The 20,197-nt window shown below is 52.6% G+C and overlaps 1 protein-coding gene across 2 annotated transcripts; it reads right to left on the bottom strand.

Annotated features, from left to right (window-relative positions):
* Positions 1–1,214: 1,214 nt before the first annotated feature.
* Positions 1,215–18,672, bottom strand: Phldb3 (pleckstrin homology like domain family B member 3). 2 transcript variants are annotated; one of them, XM_041654133.1, is made up of 16 exons: positions 18,526–18,672; positions 17,828–18,166; positions 16,843–17,025; positions 16,524–16,661; positions 12,935–13,063; positions 12,533–12,691; positions 10,737–10,847; positions 10,505–10,588; positions 9,545–9,664; positions 7,222–7,321; positions 6,997–7,087; positions 6,825–6,912; positions 6,389–6,445; positions 4,493–4,718; positions 3,853–3,938; positions 1,215–1,709 (listed from the first exon to the last, which is right to left on the bottom strand). In XM_041654133.1, the coding sequence occupies exons 2-16, from the start codon at positions 18,059–18,061 to the stop codon at positions 1,575–1,577; spliced, it is 1,941 nt and encodes a 646-aa protein (XP_041510067.1). In that variant the 5' UTR covers positions 18,062–18,166; positions 18,526–18,672; the 3' UTR covers positions 1,215–1,574. The 2 variants fall into 2 exon arrangements, with proteins under 2 accessions (XP_041510067.1, XP_041510068.1); XM_041654134.1 differs by lacking the exon at positions 4,493–4,718 and having other exon boundaries at positions 1,547–1,709.
* Between the last annotated feature and the right edge of the window lie 1,525 nt (positions 18,673–20,197).

Genomic DNA, 20,197 nt, shown 5'->3' with positions numbered 1-20,197 from the left:
ACTCCCCTTGGGATACACTGTCAGAGGCATCTGGGAAGGGGCGACCCACATGTAATCTTGTCCATTACATGCCAGTGTTCCCTACACTTGACTTACAAAGCACAGATCTAAAACGTAATTAAGAACTGAGCCTAGCAGGCTGGAGAGATGGCTTGGAGGTTAAGAGCACTATTTGCTTTTCCAGAGGACCTGGGTTCAATTCCCAGTACCCACATGGCAGCCCACAACTGTAACTCCAGTTCCAGGGCTTCTGACACCCTTGCCTGGGCACACATGTACGTAAAATAAAAACAAATTTTACATATGTATAAACTGAGCCTAAGGTAGCCAGGCACTCTTCTGAACAGAGACCCAAGGGCTACACTGGTCACAGACTTCGTGAAGCTGACCCCTTCACAAGACTCAGCCTGGGTACCAGCGAGAGTTTCTTCCCAGGGACACCCTAGATGAGGCCCAAAGGATGAAGAGAGACAACAGTCCAAGAGTTCTGATGGTCTTGTTCGCAGCTCTCAGTCATCTTCAGCATCACTTTCTCACGGATTGATTCACGTGCTCAGTGCCCAAGACCTTTACTGCATGCCAAGGGCACAGTAGCGATGAGACACCCTAGGAGACAGCTTTGCTGCCAGGAATGACTTGGGGCAGTCAAGGCCAGGATGGGTGAAACTCAGGGTAGTCAGATTGCAATGGGATGGGCAGGTAGGACTATGTGACTCAGCCAAGGCAACCAGGGAGGGCTTCCTGGAGAAGGGAACTGGTCACAAGGTCCAAGATGTGTGTTAGGAATGGGAAATAGGCTCCCAAACAAATTGAATGAGCAAAGACCCGGAAGTGACAGGGGCCCTCTCTCCTCTCTGTCTCACTTTTACAAAATGATATTGATGTCACCAGAACAGTCCTGGCCTGGTCCTCTGGGGACTGCAAAGGGGTTGGCTCAAAAGGAGGTGCCTGAGCAAGCTGGGAGTTGAGGGTGGGGAGCTTCTAGATGAAGCCACTGAACTAAACTTTACAAAAGGAAGAGGTCAGAGCAGAGACACCCCGAAGAAAATCCAGGAATGAGGGCATGCAGAAATTCCTATGTTTGAATGCGTGGAGGCAGATAAAACTAGACTACAGTCCCAAATCAACCCCTAAGGCCACATGTCCGCCCATCTCTTCTCCCTGACCTTAAGGGTTGAAAGTCTCCATTGCTAGATAAACCCCTTGGCTCGGGGATCCTGTCTAGGGGCAGAGGGGCCCCAGGGCGCCTGCGCTGGAATCCACACTAGCAATCCTGTTTTTCCACCATGTTTAATTCGGTATCAGAGGAGCACCAATAAATAGTTCCTTCCGCCCCCTGTAATCTTCCTCCTGCCACAAGCAGGGCCTCCAGGGCCTGGCGATGCCACCGCTGGAAGCCACCTGCAGCCTAGATCTCTGCGACTCAGGCCAGCTGAGTTGGGACGGCTGCAAACTTCCCAGAATTTCAAAGGGGCGGAGCCGAAAGCTTCCTGAAGTAGGCGGGCCCAGGAGGCCGGAACGTACGCGTAGGGGCGGGGCTCGCCGGGACGTTCTTTCTCAGAGGGCGGGGCCGCTCAAGGGGCGTGGTTTTCGTCCGCAGCTGTGACAATGACATCCATCCAAATACGCATGGCTTCCGGGCTGGGGGCCACCATATAGAAAAGGCGTTCGTAGGTCTTGACACAGAAGGTCAGGCGGGGACTGGGGCTCTGGAATATGCAAGGAGAGAGGGTGATTGGATCAATTTCCACAACTGTCTTCCTAAATGGGGTCTAGAATGCCTGCCCCCACCTTTTTGTGAGACAAGATTTCACTGACTGGCCCGGAACTCTTCCAGTCTGGCCTGAAACTCAGCTACCTGCCTGTCTCTGTCTCCCCAATCCTGGGATTAGTGGTGTGTGCCATGATGCTTGACGTTTTTCATTTTGTTTTTTTTCTTATCCCGCCCCTTTCTTTGAAAGTGGGTCTGACTTCCTAGCTCAGGATAGCCTCAAACTTGCAAACCTCCTGAGGGCTGAGATTACACCATACCCAGCTGGAGCCCATTGACTGAGCACCAAATGGGCAATTCTTGAGTAAACCCCATGTCCATTATGATTTTAACCCCAAGGGAAGGGGGTTGAAATGTGCCCATTTTTTGAACGAGAAAACTAAGACTTGAGATTTCTTTTAAAAAAAAAAAAAGAAGAAAGAAAAGAAAAGAAAAGAAAAGAAAAAGAAAATCAGCTGGGATTCCAGTTTAGCCTTTAAAAGCCCATAGTTGGGGGGCTGCAGATCAGCAACTCCAGCTGAGATTGGCAGTTGAGAGCCCTGGCTGCTCTTGCAGAGGACTCAGGTTTGATTCCCAGCACCCACGTGGTGCACACAGTCACCTGTAACTCCAGTCCCAGAGGACCCAATGACCTCCTCTGGCTTCTATGGGAATGCCCATAAGTACATCCAGGTAAAACACTCATACACATAAAATAAAAATAAATCTATAATATATTTTAAAACAAACAGTCGGGTGGTGGTAGTGCATGCCTTTAATCCCAGCACTCGGGAGCCAGAGGCAGGTGGATCTCTGTGAGTTCAAGGCCAGCCTGGTCTACAGAGTAAATTCCAGGACAGCCAGAGCTACTTTGAAAACCTGTCTCGAAAAAGTCAACAAACACAAACAAACAAAAATGGTTGACTTCTTTCCAAAGAGGATTCTATGCAGAGTTCCAGCTGCCAACATTTCTTTTTCTGACCTTGTATTTTGTCTTCCTTATAACCCAGATCTCCAACTTAAGATTCTCCTGCTTCCACTTCCTGCATGCTAGAATTACATACATGTGCTAAACCAGAATCTGATCAATCTCTCCCTCTCTCTCTCTCTTTCTCATTTTTTCTCTCTCCTCAGGGTCTCTGTAGCCCTGGTTACTGGCCTGGAACTCACTATAAATTCCAAGCTAACTTCAAACTCACAGAGATCACCTGCCTCTGTCCTCCTGGCGCTGGGATTATAGCTGTGTACCAACCACCATGACCAGTGTATATGATGCTAGAACTCAAACTCAGCACTCTGTGCACACTAGGCAAGCGCTGGGGCTGGAACTCGGGGCTCTGTGCACACTAGGCAAGCACTGGGTCTGGAACTTGGGGGCTCCATGCACACTAGACAAGTGTTGGGGCTGGAACTCAGGGCTCTGTGTACTCTAGGCAAGTGCTGGGGCTGGAACTCAGGGCTCTGTGCACGCTAGGCAAGCACTGGGGCTGGAACTCAGGGCTCTGTGCACACTAGGCAAGTGCTGGGGCTGGAACTCGGGGCTCTGTGCACGCTAGGCAAGCGCTGGGACTGGAATTCAGCCCATGCACGCTAGGCAAGTGCTCTACCATCTGAGCCTAAGAGCAGCCCCAGGCTCAGAACATTTATTTACTCCCCGGTTCTTGACAGTGAGTACAGCAAGATGGCTTTCCCCACAGGACCTAGAGATAGGTGTTGTCTGAGGAGCGGGCTGTGTCCCACCGCCCAGCTAGCTTAACCCCCGAAATAACCATACAGAAATTATATCAATTAAATTACTGCTTGGCTGGGCGATGGTGGCGCACACCTTTAATCCCAGCACTCGGGAGGCAGAGGCAGGTGGATCTCTGGGAGTTCGAGACCAGCCTGGTCTACAAAGCTAGTTCCAGGACAGGCTCCAAAGCCACAGAGAAACCCTGTCTCGAAAAAAAACAAAAAAAAAATAATAAAAATTACTGCTTGGCCCATAAACTCTAGTCTCTTATTGGCTAACTCTCACATCTTGATTTAACCCATTTTTAATAATCTGTATGTCACCATGAGGTCTCGGCAGGAGAGCAGTGTGGCAATGAGCGGAATGTCACCTTGAAGGCACAGCGCAAGTGGTCATAATAGACTTCTTCGATGGCCTGGAAGTAGATGACACCTTTGAGCTTGGTCTCCTCCTTGTCTGGTGGGAAGAGAGGGAAACAGACTAGTTAGAGACGTGTGTGTGTGTGTGTGTGTGTGTGTGTGTGTGTACTGGTGTCATTGGGCCCTAGCCCTGAGACTAGGTAAGGGACATTATAGCAGTGTGACAATCCCAAAGCTGGAGGGAGGTGAATGTCTATGCTTGACAGGAGAGAGGTCTAGCGACTACATGAGCCTGGACCGAAGTCCTGGGTCCCTGAGAAGAGAAGGCGTGCAAGGAGAGCTTGGGCTCCTGGGCTCCTGGTTCTGGGGTCTGGCTATTCCAGCAGGCGGGCACTGTCAGCCTGGGCCTGGTCTCCCTGGTGTCTTAGGAAAACTGGAGCCAGAACCGAACTAAAGTTATCTGTGCTATTGAGTAGAGGCAGGGGGGTCAGGGCTTCTGGTGGCTTAGGGAAGAAGCAGTTAGGACAGAGTGGTTTTAGACTAAACTCCAGAGTGTATGGAAGGGGCTGGGAGCCTAACCCCTGGGTCCATGTACAGCTGGGAAGTGACTGTACAACCCTGGGCTTGAAGCTGCCTGGCCTTCCAGCTTACCCGCATAGTAAGCCAGCCGGCGAGCCTGCCGGTCAAAGCAGAACCAGCGTTTCCTCCAGGTTTTGATGCGGCCACCCATCTTCACCAAGGGCCCGCGACAGCAGCCCCCGGACACCCGCAAGTGGGGACAGCTTTCCGGGTTGTGGCCCCAGCGTTCCAGGTGCTGTGGGAGGTCCAGGACCCGGGGACCAGGAGGGCGCGGTGGGGGTGGGGGCGGGGGCGGGGCCTGCAGAGCACAGAGAAGGGGTCGTTTTGACCAGGAGCTAGGAGCAAAAGAGGAACTGAGGCCTAGAGGCTGAGAGAGCCAACCCTTCACAGGGACACTAACACAGACCATAGTGACACTAGGCGCGTGACTCACGTGCAAGAATTGTCATTAGTTCGAAGGCTATAGATGCCAATAAAAGAGGAAATTTGTGTGTGTGTGTGTGTGTGTGTTGTGTGTATGCACGACCTGTCTGTCATTCTAGCACTAGGGAAGTGGAGGCAAGGCAAAAGGATCAGAAGTTCAAGGTTATCCTTGGTTCCGTAGTAAGTTCAAAGCCAGCCAGGGCTACAGAGAGCATCTCAAAAAGCCAAATAAAAAAACACAGAAAAAGAATTTGCACTCCGTAGAAAAGTAGAGGCAGGCTGTCCACCTCACCCTCCTAGGTGAGTCACCTTCATAGATGTCTGCCAGAGAGCCACAGTCCCTGAACTGAATAACGTAAGGTACCTCAGCATCCCAGAGCTGGTTCCAGCCCAGCCCTTGATGATGGAATCTGACATGCTTGTCTGTGCACACAAACATGGCAGGGATACACGTGAGGGAACAATGCACTCAACAGAGGCTGTTTAATAAATGATGTTACTGGCGCTGCATCTTTAGTGATGACAGGTTTGTGCAGAGCAACCCAGAAGGTTCTATTGCCCTTGCTGCTCCCTGGCTCTCCTGAGTCTAAGGGATGGGGCAAGGGGGTCTCTTGTAGCCCACACTAGCCTTGAAATCACTCTGTAGTGGAGGACGATCTTCAATCAATTTCTGATCTTTCTGCCTCTACCACCTAAGTGCTGGGATGACAGGCAGAGCCACCGTGACTGGTTTCTATGGTGCTGGGGATGAGCCCAGGCCTTAGCGCAGTGCCAGACAAGCAGCCTACCAGCTCCCAGCTCTTTCTATACTGGAAATTTTGAATGGAGTTTTCCAACTGCCATGCGCGTTTATTCTCCATCTGTAGAAACCACTGAGATATGGGGGCTGGAGAGATGGCTCAGAGGTTAAGAGCATTGCCTGCTCTTCCAAAGGTCCTGAGTTCAAATCCCAGCAACCACATGGTGGCTCACAACCATCTGTAATGGGGTCTGGTGCCCTCTTCTGGCCTGCAGGCATACACACAGAATATTGTATACAAAATAAATAAATAAATATTAAAAAAAAAAAGAAAGAAACCACTGAGATAGCTACCAGCATACGGGAAGGAACAGGAGAAGGAAGTACCCGGGACACAGCTCAGGGTACAGCCTGTAATTATCACACACAAGACCCCAAGTACAAGGGGATGAGGAGATGGCTCAGCTGAGAAAGGTGCTTGCCACCAACCCTGACGGTATGAGTTCGATCCCTGGGACCCACGTAATAGAAGTTGAGAAGCGACTCCCAAAAGCCCACTGTGGACATGCTTGCCTGTATAAGTACACACAACTTAAATAATAAACAATAAAAAAAAAAAACAAGAGCAAAGAAATGGAAAGACTATGGGTGCTGACGCATGGACAGGAATAGACTGGGACCTTTGGACTTTTCTCCATGGGTCAAGCAGGACCCTTTGTTGTTGTGTCAAAGGCAGGAAACTGTGAGGTGCAGAAAAAGGTAAGAGCCAAGAGGAAACGAGACCAGAAAGGACACAGGGGACTGACCGTGATGGCAGGAACTGAAGGGCCTGTGGAACGTTCTGGGCTTCTTTTCATGTCTTCCTGTGGATTCATGAGGGAGAACCAATGAGGATCCCAACCCATAAGACAGAGGGAAACGTCTGAGGGAGGAGGGCTGGGCCTGGGCTCTTGTGTCTGAGGGAGGAGGGCTGGGCCTGGGCTCTTGTGTCTGAGGGAGAAGGGCTGGGCCTGGGCTCTTGTGTCTGAGGGAGAAGGGCTGGGTCTGGGCTCTTGTGTCTGAGGGAGGAGGGCTGGACCTGGGCTCTTGTGTCTGAGGGAGGAGGGCTGGGCCTGGGCTCTTGTGTCTGAGGGAGAAGGGCTGGGTCTGGACACCCAGGTCTGATGGAGGAGAGTTGGGTCTGGACTCCCTCAGGCAAAGGAGAAGGCTGGGGTCAGAAAAGGAGCAGGCCCGCCGTCTCACCCTGGCCTTGAGCAGCCGTTCCCTCTCTGCCACAGCCTTCTGCAGGAGCCGCTCCATGTGGGCGATGTCTGGGTGAAGTGCCGAGTGTCTAGGCAGACGAAGCAGCGATTGGGAGGTTACCTCAGCTGGCCTCCTCCTCTTCCCTCTTCTCCTCTCCCCCCTCACACCTCACCTATTCCCAGGGCCACAGTTGAGCAGCTGATAGAGAGGGTGTCTCCCAGGAGTCCCCACTGCTTGCGCAAGAGCCGAGGCCTCCAAGGGTCCTGAAGAGGGCACAGGAGGAGGAGGCCAGATGTTTCCTCCCTCCCCACATCTCTCTAATTCTCCAGCCAACACCCAGGCTGTTTTTCCATCCTCTGTTGCAGGATGGGGGTGGCGGGGGGGCGGCAGTCCTCACCTGTACAATGGAGGGACAAAGGTCGGGGGGATCCCCTCTGGCTGGCCCTGTCTCCCCTCCTCCGGGGCAGGCTTCCTGTCCTCTGGAGACCAATAGACCCCTGAAAACACACAAAGGTTGTAAATGTTTGAAACGGAAGCATGGCCCAAAGGTGCTTAGGATAATGGCTTGGCTGACAGCTGTGCTCCCTGGGCAGAGAGTGGATGGAAAAGGCTCTAAGCTTATCAGTAAATTAACCCATAGTGGATTCCTGATTTGATGTCATCACGTGGAGGCAGTGGAAACCACAAGACTGGGCCATGTGCACACTGGGGACATGGCTCAGAAAGGGCTTGTCACGTATGCATGAGGACCAGACATCCATCCATGTGGGAAGTCAAGCACTGTCTCTCCAGCGCCATGACTCAAGCACAGGCTGTCAGATCTAAATGAGTTCAGGCCCCCGGCAGCAGAGGAATTGGTGATTCCCACCCCTCCAATAAATAAACAAATGTGAAGAAAAGGAAAAAGGCAGGTATGGTGACAATACCAACTTCTGGGGAGGCAGAAACTGGGGGATCCCTGGGTACTGCTGGCCTAGCCTGATCTGTAGGCCTCAGAACCCAGGGAGGTCCCTATCTCAAGAAACAAGATGGGAGGCTAGAGATACAGTCAGAGCACTTACTGTTCATGCAAATGAGCCGTGTGGTTCCCAGCATCCACATCTGGCAGCTCAAATTACCTGTAACTCCAACTTCAGGGGATCAAGCACCCTCTTCTGGCCTCCATGGGTACTGCACTCATGTGCACATACCCACCCACACACAGATACATACACACACCTTTAAAAAAATATTTTTAAAGGGGCAGGGGCACCGCAGTGATGGTTCAATGACTAACAATACAAGCTGTTCTTCCAGAGGCCTGGAACTCTCCGCGTAGAGCAGGCTGGATTAAACTCACAGAGATCCACCTGTTTCTGACTCTGGAGTGCTGGGACTAAAGGTAAAACCCACTGCATCTAGCTAAAAATAAATCTTTAAAATAAAACAAGGAGGACAGCTCCTTAGGAACAGCAGCAGAGACTAACCTCTGGCCATCTGCATGTGTATTCTCACACACAGAAACGTGCACACTCACACCAAGAGATGGGTCTCTCTGAGAAGTAAGTTTCTTGGGGTACCCCCTGAAAGGGTTTAATCTTATCCCCACCCACTCTTTTGTTTTGTTTCTTCTTCTTTCAAGACAGGGTTTCTCTGTATAGCCCTGGCAGTCCTGGAACTCACTCTGTAGACCAGGCTGACCTTGAACTCAGAGATCCCTCTGCCACCAGACTGGCCCCATTCACTTCTGTGCTCTCTGCTTCCTGGCTCACATGAGGTGAGTGCCTCCCCCCTTCTACCATGATACTCTGCTTCAGCTCACTTCTGGCTCAGCATCCAGGGAGCCAAGTGACCTGGGACCGAATCTACGAACAACATGTGCTAGAAGCTGTTTTACTCATTCAGTACTGCCACAGAGATGCAAAGTCACGGCCCAAACACACATCCTCAGGAAAAGCTGTGCCGTCTCTGTCTCTGCAAGAAGTCAGAGCACTGCCTACGAAAGCCATCAGCTAACTGTCCCAAATCAAACATCACAGAAAGCCGAGGCCCCAATTTAACCCCCAGTACCAGAAAAAGAAAAAACTTTTCAAAGGACTGGGGATGTTGTTCAGTAGGTAGAGTGCTGACCTCACAAAGCCCTGTGATCGATCCCCGGCACCACATATAACTGAGCATGGTGGCACAAGTCCCTAATCCCAGCACTCCCAGGGTGAAGCTAGAGGATCAGAAGTTCAGGGTCACCCTTGGCTATGCAGTGAGTTTGAGGCCAGCCTGGGCTACATGAAAACCTGTCTTGAAATGTTTTAAAGCCAGGTGGTGGTGGCACTCACCTTTAATCCCAGCACTCTGGAGGCAGAGGCAGGCAGATCTCTGTGAGTTTGAGGCCAATCTGATCTACAAAGAGACAGTCAGGGCTATTACACAGAGAAACCCTACCTAGAAAAATAAATAAATAAAAAACTAAAACACACACACACACACACACACACACACACACAGAAACTGAGGAGAAGTGCTGGGCCAGGAGGGGTACATAGAGACGACCTCATCAAAGTAGACTGTTTCTCTCTTGGGTTTCAGGCTCTCATCTCGTATAGGAGAAGTGGGTGTATAACAACAACAACAATAAATACCCTGTGATCAAGTTTCCCCATCTCCCCCATCCCTAGGCAGAGAGCACCAACAGAGTGTCCCCCCCCCCCCCGCCCCCGCCAGTGAACACAGGAAGACAGCAGTACCTGCATGGAGCTGTGGACGGAGAAGAGGCAGGAAGAGGTGGAAGCGGAGGCAGCAGAGGCATGCGCAGTGGGGTCCTGCAGAACCAGCAGCTGACGGTCTGTCTTCTGTGTGAACAGCAGCTGGGAAGGGAGGGGGGAGTGGTTACAAAAAAAACAGGGTGTGTGCTCACTGGAGAAACACCTCAGCAGTTAACAGCACTGACTGAAGCCAGCCAGGCAGCGCACACCTTTAATCCCAGCACTGGGGAGGCAGAGGTAGGCAGATCTCTGTGCGTTTGAGGCTAGCCTGGTCTACAAGAGCTAGTTCCAGGACAGCTAGGGCTGTCCCACAAAGACACCCTGCTTCATAAAGCAAAACAAAACAAAACAAACAAACAACAACAACAACGAAGAGCACTTAGTTTCAATTTCCAGCATCCACATGGCAGTTCACAACTGTCTGTGACTCCAGGGCCTCTCTGAGCACTGGACATGCTATGGTGCAGATATACATCCAGGAAACACACACATAAGACATAGGGATCCAGGAAGTACTCCCAGTTCACACATGATCTGGCCCCAGATTGCCAGCACCAGTCCATTTCTCAAGCAAGAGGGCCAGAAGACAGTCTTCACTACTGGTCTCCCAGCAAGAGCCTGGGCTACAAGCATGGAGTGCCAGTTCTTTGAAGATGAAGACTGGCCCTGGACCCTGGGTCTGAGGGGGGAGGGCTGGGTCTGAGGGGGGAGGGCTGGGCCTGGACCCTGGGTCTGAGGGAGAAGGGCTGGGCCTGGACCCTGGGTCTGAGGGAGAAGGGCTGGGCCTGGACCCTGGATCTGAGGGAGAAGGGCTGGGCCTGGACCCTGGGTCTGAGGGAGGAGGGACCAGAAGCTCACACAGAAGTTCCTGTGGGTATGAGGTTGGGATCCAAGTTCCCAGATCTGAAGGAGGAGGACCAGCAGGTACAGAAAATCCCTTACCTTGGTGAGCGCTTTATCGGGCTCAGAGAAGTCCCCACTACATGTTCCCTGAAGACAATTGAGCTCAAACAGCCGGTTCCGTTCCTAAGAGAGGCCATCACAGGTCATCACGGTATCTCACCTCACAACACAGGCCATCCCCACATATCTTCTGTACTGGGAACTACCTGGCTACTGGGAGCTGGGACATGCAGGCAGGTGAGGGGTGGAGCAGGCCTCTGGGGAAACTCACCTGTGTGAGGGCCTGAACAGCCTCCTCCTTCTTCCTGCTCAGCCCCCAGCTCTCAGCCGCCATTTGCTCCCCCAGCGACTTGAGCTGTTCCTCCAAGACCTGGATGCGGCGCTGCAGGGGACCCCCATTCTGGTCACTCAAGTGGCTGCCTGGGTTGGGTTCCCAGGCCACCCTCCCACGATGCCCGGCTTTTACCACACTCCCTCATATACCTCAGGAACTGGGGAGAGAGATAGGACATTAAATCCCTTGGACTCTCTTTCTTTTTTGGAAGTGAAGACCCAGAAGACATCTGGGGTTGGTGGTGTGGAATGATCCACAGGCAGACGCCAAGGGAGACACAGAAATGCATGGAGAATGGAGAGAAGGGCTCAGAGGTTGAGAGTATATACTGCTCCTAAAGAGGACCTGGGTTCAAGTCCCAGCACACACAGCAGGCGGCTACAACTGCCTCTAACTCCAGTTCCAAGTGGTCTGACAGTCTCTCCTGGCCTCCATAGGCTCCTGCAGACCCTTGAACACAGATTCTCCATACATACACACACACACACACACACACACACACACACACACACACAGAGTTAAAATAAATAAATAAATAATCTTAAAGAACAGGAAAAAAGGAGCCATGCCATAATTATAACATCTAAGAATGCTGGGCCGTGGTGGCACATGCCTTTAATCCCAGCACTCAGGAGGCAGAGGCAGGTGAATCCAGTGAGTTCGAGGCCAGCCTGGTCTACCGAGTGAGTTCCAGGACAATCAAGGTTACCTACATGAGAAACCCTGTCTCGAAAAACCATTAAGAAAAAAAAAAAACAAAAACAAAAACAAAAAAAACACCAACACCCAAGAGCCTGAGGCAGGAAAATTGCTTCAAATATGAGGCCAGCATGGACTACATAGTGAGACCCTATCTCCAAAACAAACAAACCAGAGGGACAGGGGTGCGGCTCGGCTCAGCTGGCAGAGAGCTTGCCTGGTAGGCTTGAAGTCTTGGGTCCCACCCTCGGCACTGCATAAGCTGGGTGTGGTGGCTCACACCTTCAGGCCCAAGACTCAGGAGGTGGATGCAGGAGGATTGCAAGTGTATGTCATCCTTGGCTACATAGCTGGTGCCAGGCAGCCGGGGACACACGCAGACAGAAGCAAAGGGAAGGAAAAGAGAGAAAGAAGACAACACTCTTCTGCAAGAGCTGTGGGACGGAGACTCGGGCAGGAACTGTTTACGAACGGGTGGGAAGCTGAGCTGTGTAGTCAAACTTGCCCACTTCTCCACAGGACAAGGCCAAACTTTAAACATAAAGCTGCCAGAATGAATGAGTGGCCGGGGCCAGCAAATAAAATAAATAACAATAAATAATAAGAAATAAAGCAAAAACTCAAATGGTGGCTTGGAAGATAAAGGTACTTGCTGCCAAGCCTCATGACCTGAGTTGGATCCCAGGGGGCCGACGTAGCAGAAGGCAAGAACATTCTCCTGCTCTCTGACTTCCATGAGTATGGTGACATGCATGCTCTAACACGAATGGATGAATGAATCTAAAAGCGATAACAAATCCCAGCTCTTTCCTTTATGAATGAAGAGGGAAAGATAATGTGAGCACCTTGGCTTTCACTGTCTTCAGTTACGGTAGGAGAAAAAGGTCCAGGACGTGCCTTAGAGTCTGCTGTAAGGAGCCAGTGGCTCACGAATGGTTACCACCGTGTCTGAAACACAGTGAATGTTCCAGAACAGTCATGGAAATGGAGGAATGGGAAGGACGGAGGAGGCAGGGCTGCTCCAGGGAACTCACCCTGTGCTGGGCCACACTGGTCTGAAGTGCCCGGACCTTGGTGTCTGGAGCTCGCACCTCAGGGCTGTCCCGCTCCTCATCCACGCGGCTCTCACGCTCCAGCTGCTGGAACTCCAGGTCCTCGTATGAGCGTTGGGCAGCATCTAGCTGCTCTCTGATCTGAGGGTGGGACACAAGGGACTGGAGGCAAGAATTCTAGACCTGAGGAAGAATGAGCTGGTGGACTTGACCCACGCCCCTAGCTTTGAGGGAGAAGATTGGGGTCAGGACCTCTGGGTCAGAGGGAGGAGGGCTGGAGCCTGGACTCCTGAACCTGAGGGAAGAGGCAGGGCCAGGACTCTTGGGTCCTAATGGGAGATAGACATGGAATCTGGTTTCTAAGAAGGTCCAAGAAGCCCTCACCTCCTGCACCCCCTGCAAAAGCCGCTCTCTCTGGTCCTCCGGCTGCAAATCAAGCTGTCCTTGGGCCTCCCTAAGCCTCTGGCGAAGACTCTCCACATGATCACGCTCCTGGCTCAGCTGCCTCTGCTCCTGAAGGAACAAGCAGGCTATGGATCTGGACTCAAGCAAGGAAGCCAACAACCAGGACCCAGGCCCTGCTGGGGTGTCTGCTACTCAAGCCAGGACTCCCACATCTGCTTTATGGTCCTGCTTCAGAGGAATTACCATGGAAACGGTGCAAGATAACAGGTGACAGCCGGGTGTGGTGGCATATGCCTGTGTTCCTAGCACTCACTAGGTGGAGGCAGGAGAATGACAAGTTCAAGGCTTGCCTGGGGCATAAAGACAGACGCTAGAAAGGGAGGAAGGGAAGGAGAATGAATGATTCTTACGTGGAAACACCTGTGCTGCACTGAGTCACGACCCCAGCCCCTCACTGGGGGATTCTAGGCAGGTGCTCTACCACTGAGCCACACCCCAGCCCCTCACTGGGGGATTCTAGGCAGGTGCTCTACCACTGAGCCACACCCTAGCCCCTCACTGGGGGATTCTAGGCAGGTGCTCTACCACTGAGCCACACCCCAGCCCCTCACTGGGGGATTCTAGGCAGGGACTCTACCACTGAGCCACATCCCTAGTCCAGGAGTTAACGTCTGATGCAATAATCACTCTATAGTGAGCAGAAACCAAGCACTATTTAAAGCTAATGAGATATAAGGAACTGTAAGACAGTTTTTGGCACAAGCTTTCGTGGAAAGGTCCAAAAGTTTTGGAGGCAAATCCTGTGTGTGGGTGGATGTGGTTGTGGGAAGAGAAGGGCTGAGCAGGAGGTTACACAGAGAATGTTATATGTGCAATGCATGTTTGGTTCAGTCTGACTGTATTATTGGGGTTCGTGTGGCGCCATGGAAAGACTGGAGCAGACGTCTGTGTTCAGAAGGACATCCAGCAGTGAAGGTGTGACAGTGAGCCAAGCCTGGGGAGTGTGGACGGAGAGAAATAGGAGATAGGAAGGAGAGATCGTGGTGCCTATGGGCTCCAGGGGTGAGGAGCAGGGGCATTCAGTGCAGGGTTCACGGTCTGGTGATAGAAAATCACAATGTGGAGAATATGGTTTCTCAGGATGGCTCTGGATATGGTCAGTAAGAGACATAGACTGAAGGAGGAGGCTGGGCCTGGACCCCTGGGACTGAGGGAGGAGGGCTGGGCCTGGACCCTGGGTCTGAGGGAGGAGGGCTGGGCCTGGACCCCTAGGTCTGGGGTAGGAAAGGCTCAGAGCTCAGATACCTGCATCTGAGAAAAAAAATGCCTAGATCCCAGAATCCTAGACCCAGACCCAGACCCCCAGAGAGAAATCAGGGCTCAGGGTGACAGGGCTCTTGCACTGTGAGGCCAGGATGCAGCTCCTGAACACACAGAGTCACAGCTCACAGTGTCAACAAGGCTGCAGTGCTGACTTTTTCAGGCTGGAGAGCAGTGGCCTGGAGAGTGTCAGCATCTCTAGATAAGGGAGTCTTAAGACCAGGGTGACTCACTGAGGTCCACACACCCAGAGCTGACGTTCCTCAGACTCAGTGGGAAGTCATAAAGCAGGCCCAAATCTCACCACACCTCTACAGCCAAGTGACCATGCACTCAAAGAACAGAGGGGCACCAACTGTCCCCACAGGTACGTGGTCAGCCACATCCTGGCTACTGACAGAAGACTCAATTTTTGTTTGGAGTCATAGTGCAAGCCTGTAATCATCCCAGGCTTCACATCCTCAACTACAGAAGGAGTTCAGTACCAGACTGGGCTATAGACCCTGGGTGGGGTGGAGATAGAGGAGGAAAAGGAGGAGACAAAACTAGCTGCTCTTGCTATAAGGGCAACACATGATTCTGCTGTATATCTGAAATCCCAGGACTTGGGGAATGGAAGCAGAAATCAGGGGTTCAAGGTCATTCTCAGACACGCAGTGGGTTCAAGGCCAGCCTAGGCTATCTGAGAAGTAGTCTCAGACACTATCTTAACAAAACAAAACAAAACAATAATGGTGCCAGAGAGAAGGCTCAGCAGTTGCAAAGGACCTGAGCTTGCTTCTAGCACCTGTATTACAGGTACTGACAGCCTATAACTCCAGTTCAGCGGATCCAACATCCTCTTCTGGCTTCTGAGATCATCTACATGCATGTCACACACACACACAATCTAAAGAAAGGTCTTGAGAGTCAGAAGCAGGTGGATCTCTGTGAGTGTGAGGTCAAACTGGTCTACATAACAAGATCCAGGTAGGCCAGGGTTACATAGAAAGACACCAGTTCAAAAACACAGAACTAAACAAAACAGCCATAAAAAATCACCCAGAAGATTTGGTTTCTTCAACAATCAACAAGCAGGTGGACAAATGAGAAACTCAGTAGGCCCCCTAAACAAAACAAGACACTGGGGGGAGGTGGCGCACACCTTTAATCCCAGCACTCAGGAAGCAGAAGCAGGTGGATCTCTGTGAGTTCGAGGTCAGACTGGTCTACAGAGTGAGTTCCAGGACAGCCAGGGCTACAAAGAGAAAACTCTGTCTCAGAAAAAGAAAGGAAGGAAGGAAGGAAGGAAGGAAAGAAGGAAGGAAGGAAGGAAGGAAGGAAAAAAAAAGCTGCAACCACACTGCCCTGGTACACACCTCTAAGCCCAGCACTCAAGAAACTGAGACAAAAAAATCATGGGTTCAAGGCAAGTCAGGGCTACATAGGGAAACCAAGTCTCAAATAATAATCACACGCACACATAAAGGAAGTTCTCATTTTTCAGTGGCACCTGTATGTACAGGCAATGTGGCTTTTCATTGAGCATTTAAAACTTGGGCCAGTCTAGGAATGTGGCTGGGTGATAGATCACTTTGCCTCTACCTAGAATCCCCCAGTGAGGGGCTGGGGGTGTGGCTCAGTGGTAGAGCCTCTGCCTAGAATCCCCCAGTGAGGACTGAGGGTGTGTGGCTCAGTGGTAGAGCCCCTGCCTAGAATCCCCCAGTGAGGGGCTGGGGTGTGGCTCAGTGGTAGAGCCCCTGCCTAGAATCCCCCAGTGAGGGGCTGGGGGTGTGGCTCAGTGGTAGAGCCCCTGCCTAGAATCCCCCAGTGAGGGGCTGGGGGTGTGGCTCAGTGGTAGAGCCCCTGCCTAGAATCCCCCAGTGAGGGGCTGGGGGTGTGGCTCAGCCTAGAATATTTGCACTGTTTAGATTCTTAGCATAGATCCAGGGATCCTGGCACAAGGAAGAATTGGAGGAAGTGAAAGAAGGATATTAAATGAATCATTGCTGAAGCTGGGGAGCACAAGACAGCTGAGTATTCAAAACTTTTGATGGTACGAAATGTTTCCTAGTACCGCTGCAGAGACCTCAGTCGGCAGGCATCCAAGTCAGGCCCTGGGAAAGAGATGGGAAACAAGGAACGGGAGCCTAATTTCTCTATCTGAAGAACAAGGGTCACCATTAGGCCTGATCACGGGATGGTGGAGACTGGAAGGCAGAGCCAGGAAGAAAGAAAAATGATGATGGAAGTCGCTGGTCAAACCAACCTGTTCCTGCAGCTCCTGGCTGCTCTGGTGGGACTCCACCTGCTGGCCCAGCAGCTCCCTCAGCTGTTCTTCCTCCCGCCGAGCAGCCACCCGTTCACCGGCCAGTTCACCCCGGAGCAGGGCCACCTCTACTTCCATCTGCAAAGAAAAAAAGCAAGTTTTGGTGCAGGTGCAACAGCCCGGGCGGAGGACCGGCCTGGGAATGGCCCTGTGGAAGAGGCCCCGGGCCTGGAACACCTGATTATCAGAGATCCGACAGCTTAGAGTGGCCTTGCAGGTTCCCCCACTGGTTCATTTTCCAAGGGCTCCCCATGCTCACCTCGATCCTCAGTTCCTTCTTCTGGCGCTGTAACTCCTTCACACGCTGCTCCATCAGAGCCACACGGGTCAGTGCCTCCAGCTGCTGTCCTCGCAGCCGTCGCGCCGCCCCTCGCATCCCTTCCCCAGGAGGGAGACATGGGGAAGGAGTGGCTGAAATCTGCACGGCAGGCGTAGCCTCGGGCTGAAATTAGAGAGGGTGTGATTGGGAGGAGAGAAGTCCCCCCCCCCACACACACACAGTCACCAAACAAGTCTGGTCCCCACACCAGATGCGCCCCTGGGGGTCACGAGCTGCCTAATTCAACTGCTTCCATTTCGGTCTGAATGGAAGAGCATGTGGGGGGGGCGGGGGAGGGGGCTCCAAGTTCAGGACGGGTACAAAGGCTGGCTACTACGCCAAACTGCATGAGCGCTCTCTCTCTCTCTCTCTCTCTCTCTCTCTCTCTCTCTCTTTCTCTCTTTGTGTGTGTGTCTGTGTCTGTCTGTCTCTCTGTGAATTTCTGTCTCTCTCTGTCTCTCTCTTTCTCTTTGCACAAGCGCCAGTGGAGGTCAGAGGATCGTACTTGGGTCATCAGTGTTGGCAGCAAGGGCCTTTGTACCCAATGAACTCACCTGCTCCTGAGTCTCAGCCTCTTGGCATCACTTTCTCAGTCCCTGGATCTCTCTCTTTCCCCTGTCTCTCTGACTTTGTCTCTTTCTTCCACCTCGGCATTTCTTCTTTTTGTTTCCCTGTTGCTGGATCTATGTCTTCTCCGCGTCCCTCTTTTGTGTATTTGTCTCACTCCCTCTGTCTCTGTCTTACCAAGTTTCTCTGTTTCTATCTTGGTCTCTCTGGCTTGCCTGACTCTGGGTGTTTCCGCCGGTCTCTGGGTATCTCTCCTTGCTCTGGGTATCTGTCTGGTCTCTTTCCATAAGTCCTTCTGTGTCCGGCCCCTTGCTTGGGTGTCTGTCTGTCCGTCCGGATCCCCGCTGCGACCCCTCACCTCTTCGCGGCAACTCTCGGTGCTGCTACCTTCTCCCACTTCTTCCTCTTCCTCCGCCAGCCGCTCAGTTCCTTGGCAGCTCGGAAGCTCTGCTGGGACCTCGGGCTCCTCGTGCTCTTGGGACTCCTCGGGGTGCCCCTGAGGCTGCATGGTCCCCTGAGGCTGAACCTCGGAGGTGCATTCCGGAACCTGAGGCGACGAGGAGCTCTCCTCCGAAGCGCTGGGTGTCCCCATGGCCGCTTCGGATTCCTTTTGGTGGGCGTGGTCAGGGCTCCGGGGCGTGGTTTTGATACTTTGGGGTGTGGTCTATAGCTCGGTGTGCGTGCCCAGGGGCGGAACCTAAAGGTTCAGAGACAAACGCTGAACACTCTGAGGGCGTGGCCTGAAGCTTCCTGGGGACCCGCTCGGGACTGGGGCTCGGCTGGAGGGCTCCCGACGGTGACACACACCTCGAGTTGGGAAGAGAATTTTGAGTCCGGGATCCCAGTTCGCTCCGTGCTGGCAAGTTGCACACTGTGCATTCCCTTTGCCCCAAGTGTCATCCCTGAACCCTCCCACCAGCCCTCTCCTCAGTTTCCCGGATTGCCTCCAAGAGACCCCAACCCCTCCTCCGCCCAGGACTGGCCGGCCCTAGCTCCCGAAGTTCAGAAGTCGAGTCCCGATCCCCCTGTAGGACATCAGCGTCCAAGGCTCCTCACCCCAGGATCCAGGCTCGTAGTGACTCCCTCTCCGGATGCACCTGGGGCCCCAACGCCTCCGTTCCTCCCCGGGAGGAGACCCCCGGAGGTTGCCAGTCTCCTCCCCGGCTCTGCGCTGGGCACTGCGACTTGCGCCTCGAAACAGGTGGCTGGAAGGAGGGAGGAGAGAGAGGCCGCCCCGTCCCCCTCCCCAGCAGCCCGGAAGTGGAGGGGGGGTACAACAGGTCCGACAGCTCACCAGGGAGGAGGGAGCAGCAGTCTGCCCCGCCCGCAGCCCAGGCACCCGGCCATCCCGGCCCCTCCGGCCCCACCCAGCGAGAGCCCAGCGCCCAGACCTCCCACTCAGCCTCCCGTGCCCCCATTCCTGTGCCCCTGGAGGGCCGGGCGTCTTGGCCACCTGTATATAGCAGCCTCCCTAAGGCCAAGACCCAGGAAATCCTCAAAGGAAGATAGGAATGAAGATGGGGCCCTCCCCTATAATAAGCCCTTTGGAAGGGCCCTGACCGGTTTAGGGAGCCGGACAAGGGGAGGGGGGGGTATCCCGAGCTGAGTCAGCCCAGAGACAAACTGTGCCCCACAAGCACACAGTTTACTATGGGGGTGGAGAGCAGAGGTTTAAGGTCACAGCCAGACCCTTTCCTTTCTGGACAGAAACAGGAAAATACCTGGCAAGCAAAACCCGATTGTCAGAGGTCAAGAGCTGTGCAAAATATTTGACACACCTTAGCGTCCTCTAACAGTCCATAGAAAAAGAGACGGACTAGTCTCCATTTTACAGCTGTGGGAAACTGAGGCTGCGGGAAACAAACGCACCCAGGATCGACAACCGTTCTAAACGATTTTTAAATTTTATTTGTTAACTTTGTGTAGGCAATAGTACAGACACACAAATACCACCTCATGTACATTGGAGGTCATAGGACAACTCTGGGAAGCACTTTCCTTCTACCATGGGAGCCGAGAGCCTCCACACTCTCAGCTATCTCGATGGCCCACAGGTTACTACTCACTTTGTCTCTCAAAAATATGTATTCATAACTATTGGGCAAACTGTCACTCCAAGCCAGGAAGCACCTCAGAGATCATTCCAGATGATAGGGACAATAACAGTGACAGGCGTAGGGAGTTGGTCATGTAGGCAGAGAGCCAGGTGTCATGCGCGTGGATTTATCCGTTCATTGAAACATCCCTTTGTTATTATTTCCATTTTACAGTTCAGGAAGCTGCAGGGTGGCCTGGGACTCCCAGAGGGAGAGGCTCACACAAAATTATGTGCTGTGATGCACGGCCATGAGGTTACCTCCCTACATCAGTGTGTGCACCTCTCTCTCTCTCCCTGATCTTCCAGGGCTCCCTAGACTTCCATCCCTGCCCCCATCACCTTGACCGCTGCTGTCTCTTCCTCCTTTCACTTTGTGTATGGCCGTGTAGTCTACATGTATGTCTGTGTATGGCCGTTTAGTCTACATGTATGTCTGTGTATGGCCGTTCAGTCTACATGTATGTCTGTGTATGGCTGTTTAGTCTACATGTATGTCTGTGTATGGCCGTTCGGTCTACATGTATGTCTGTGTATGGCCGTTCAGTCTACATGTATGTCTGTGTATGGCCGTTCAGTCTACATGTATGTCTGTGTATGGCTGTTCAGTCTACATGTATGTCTGTGTATGGC

This window comes from Microtus oregoni, unplaced genomic scaffold (genome assembly GCF_018167655.1).
Source record: "Microtus oregoni isolate MIOR12 unplaced genomic scaffold, Mior012 000006F_ref0000085, whole genome shotgun sequence".
Classification (NCBI taxonomy): domain Eukaryota; kingdom Metazoa; phylum Chordata; class Mammalia; order Rodentia; family Cricetidae; genus Microtus; species Microtus oregoni.
The sequence above is the reverse complement of the archived record's forward strand: the minus strand, read 5'-3'. Positions and strand labels throughout refer to the sequence as shown.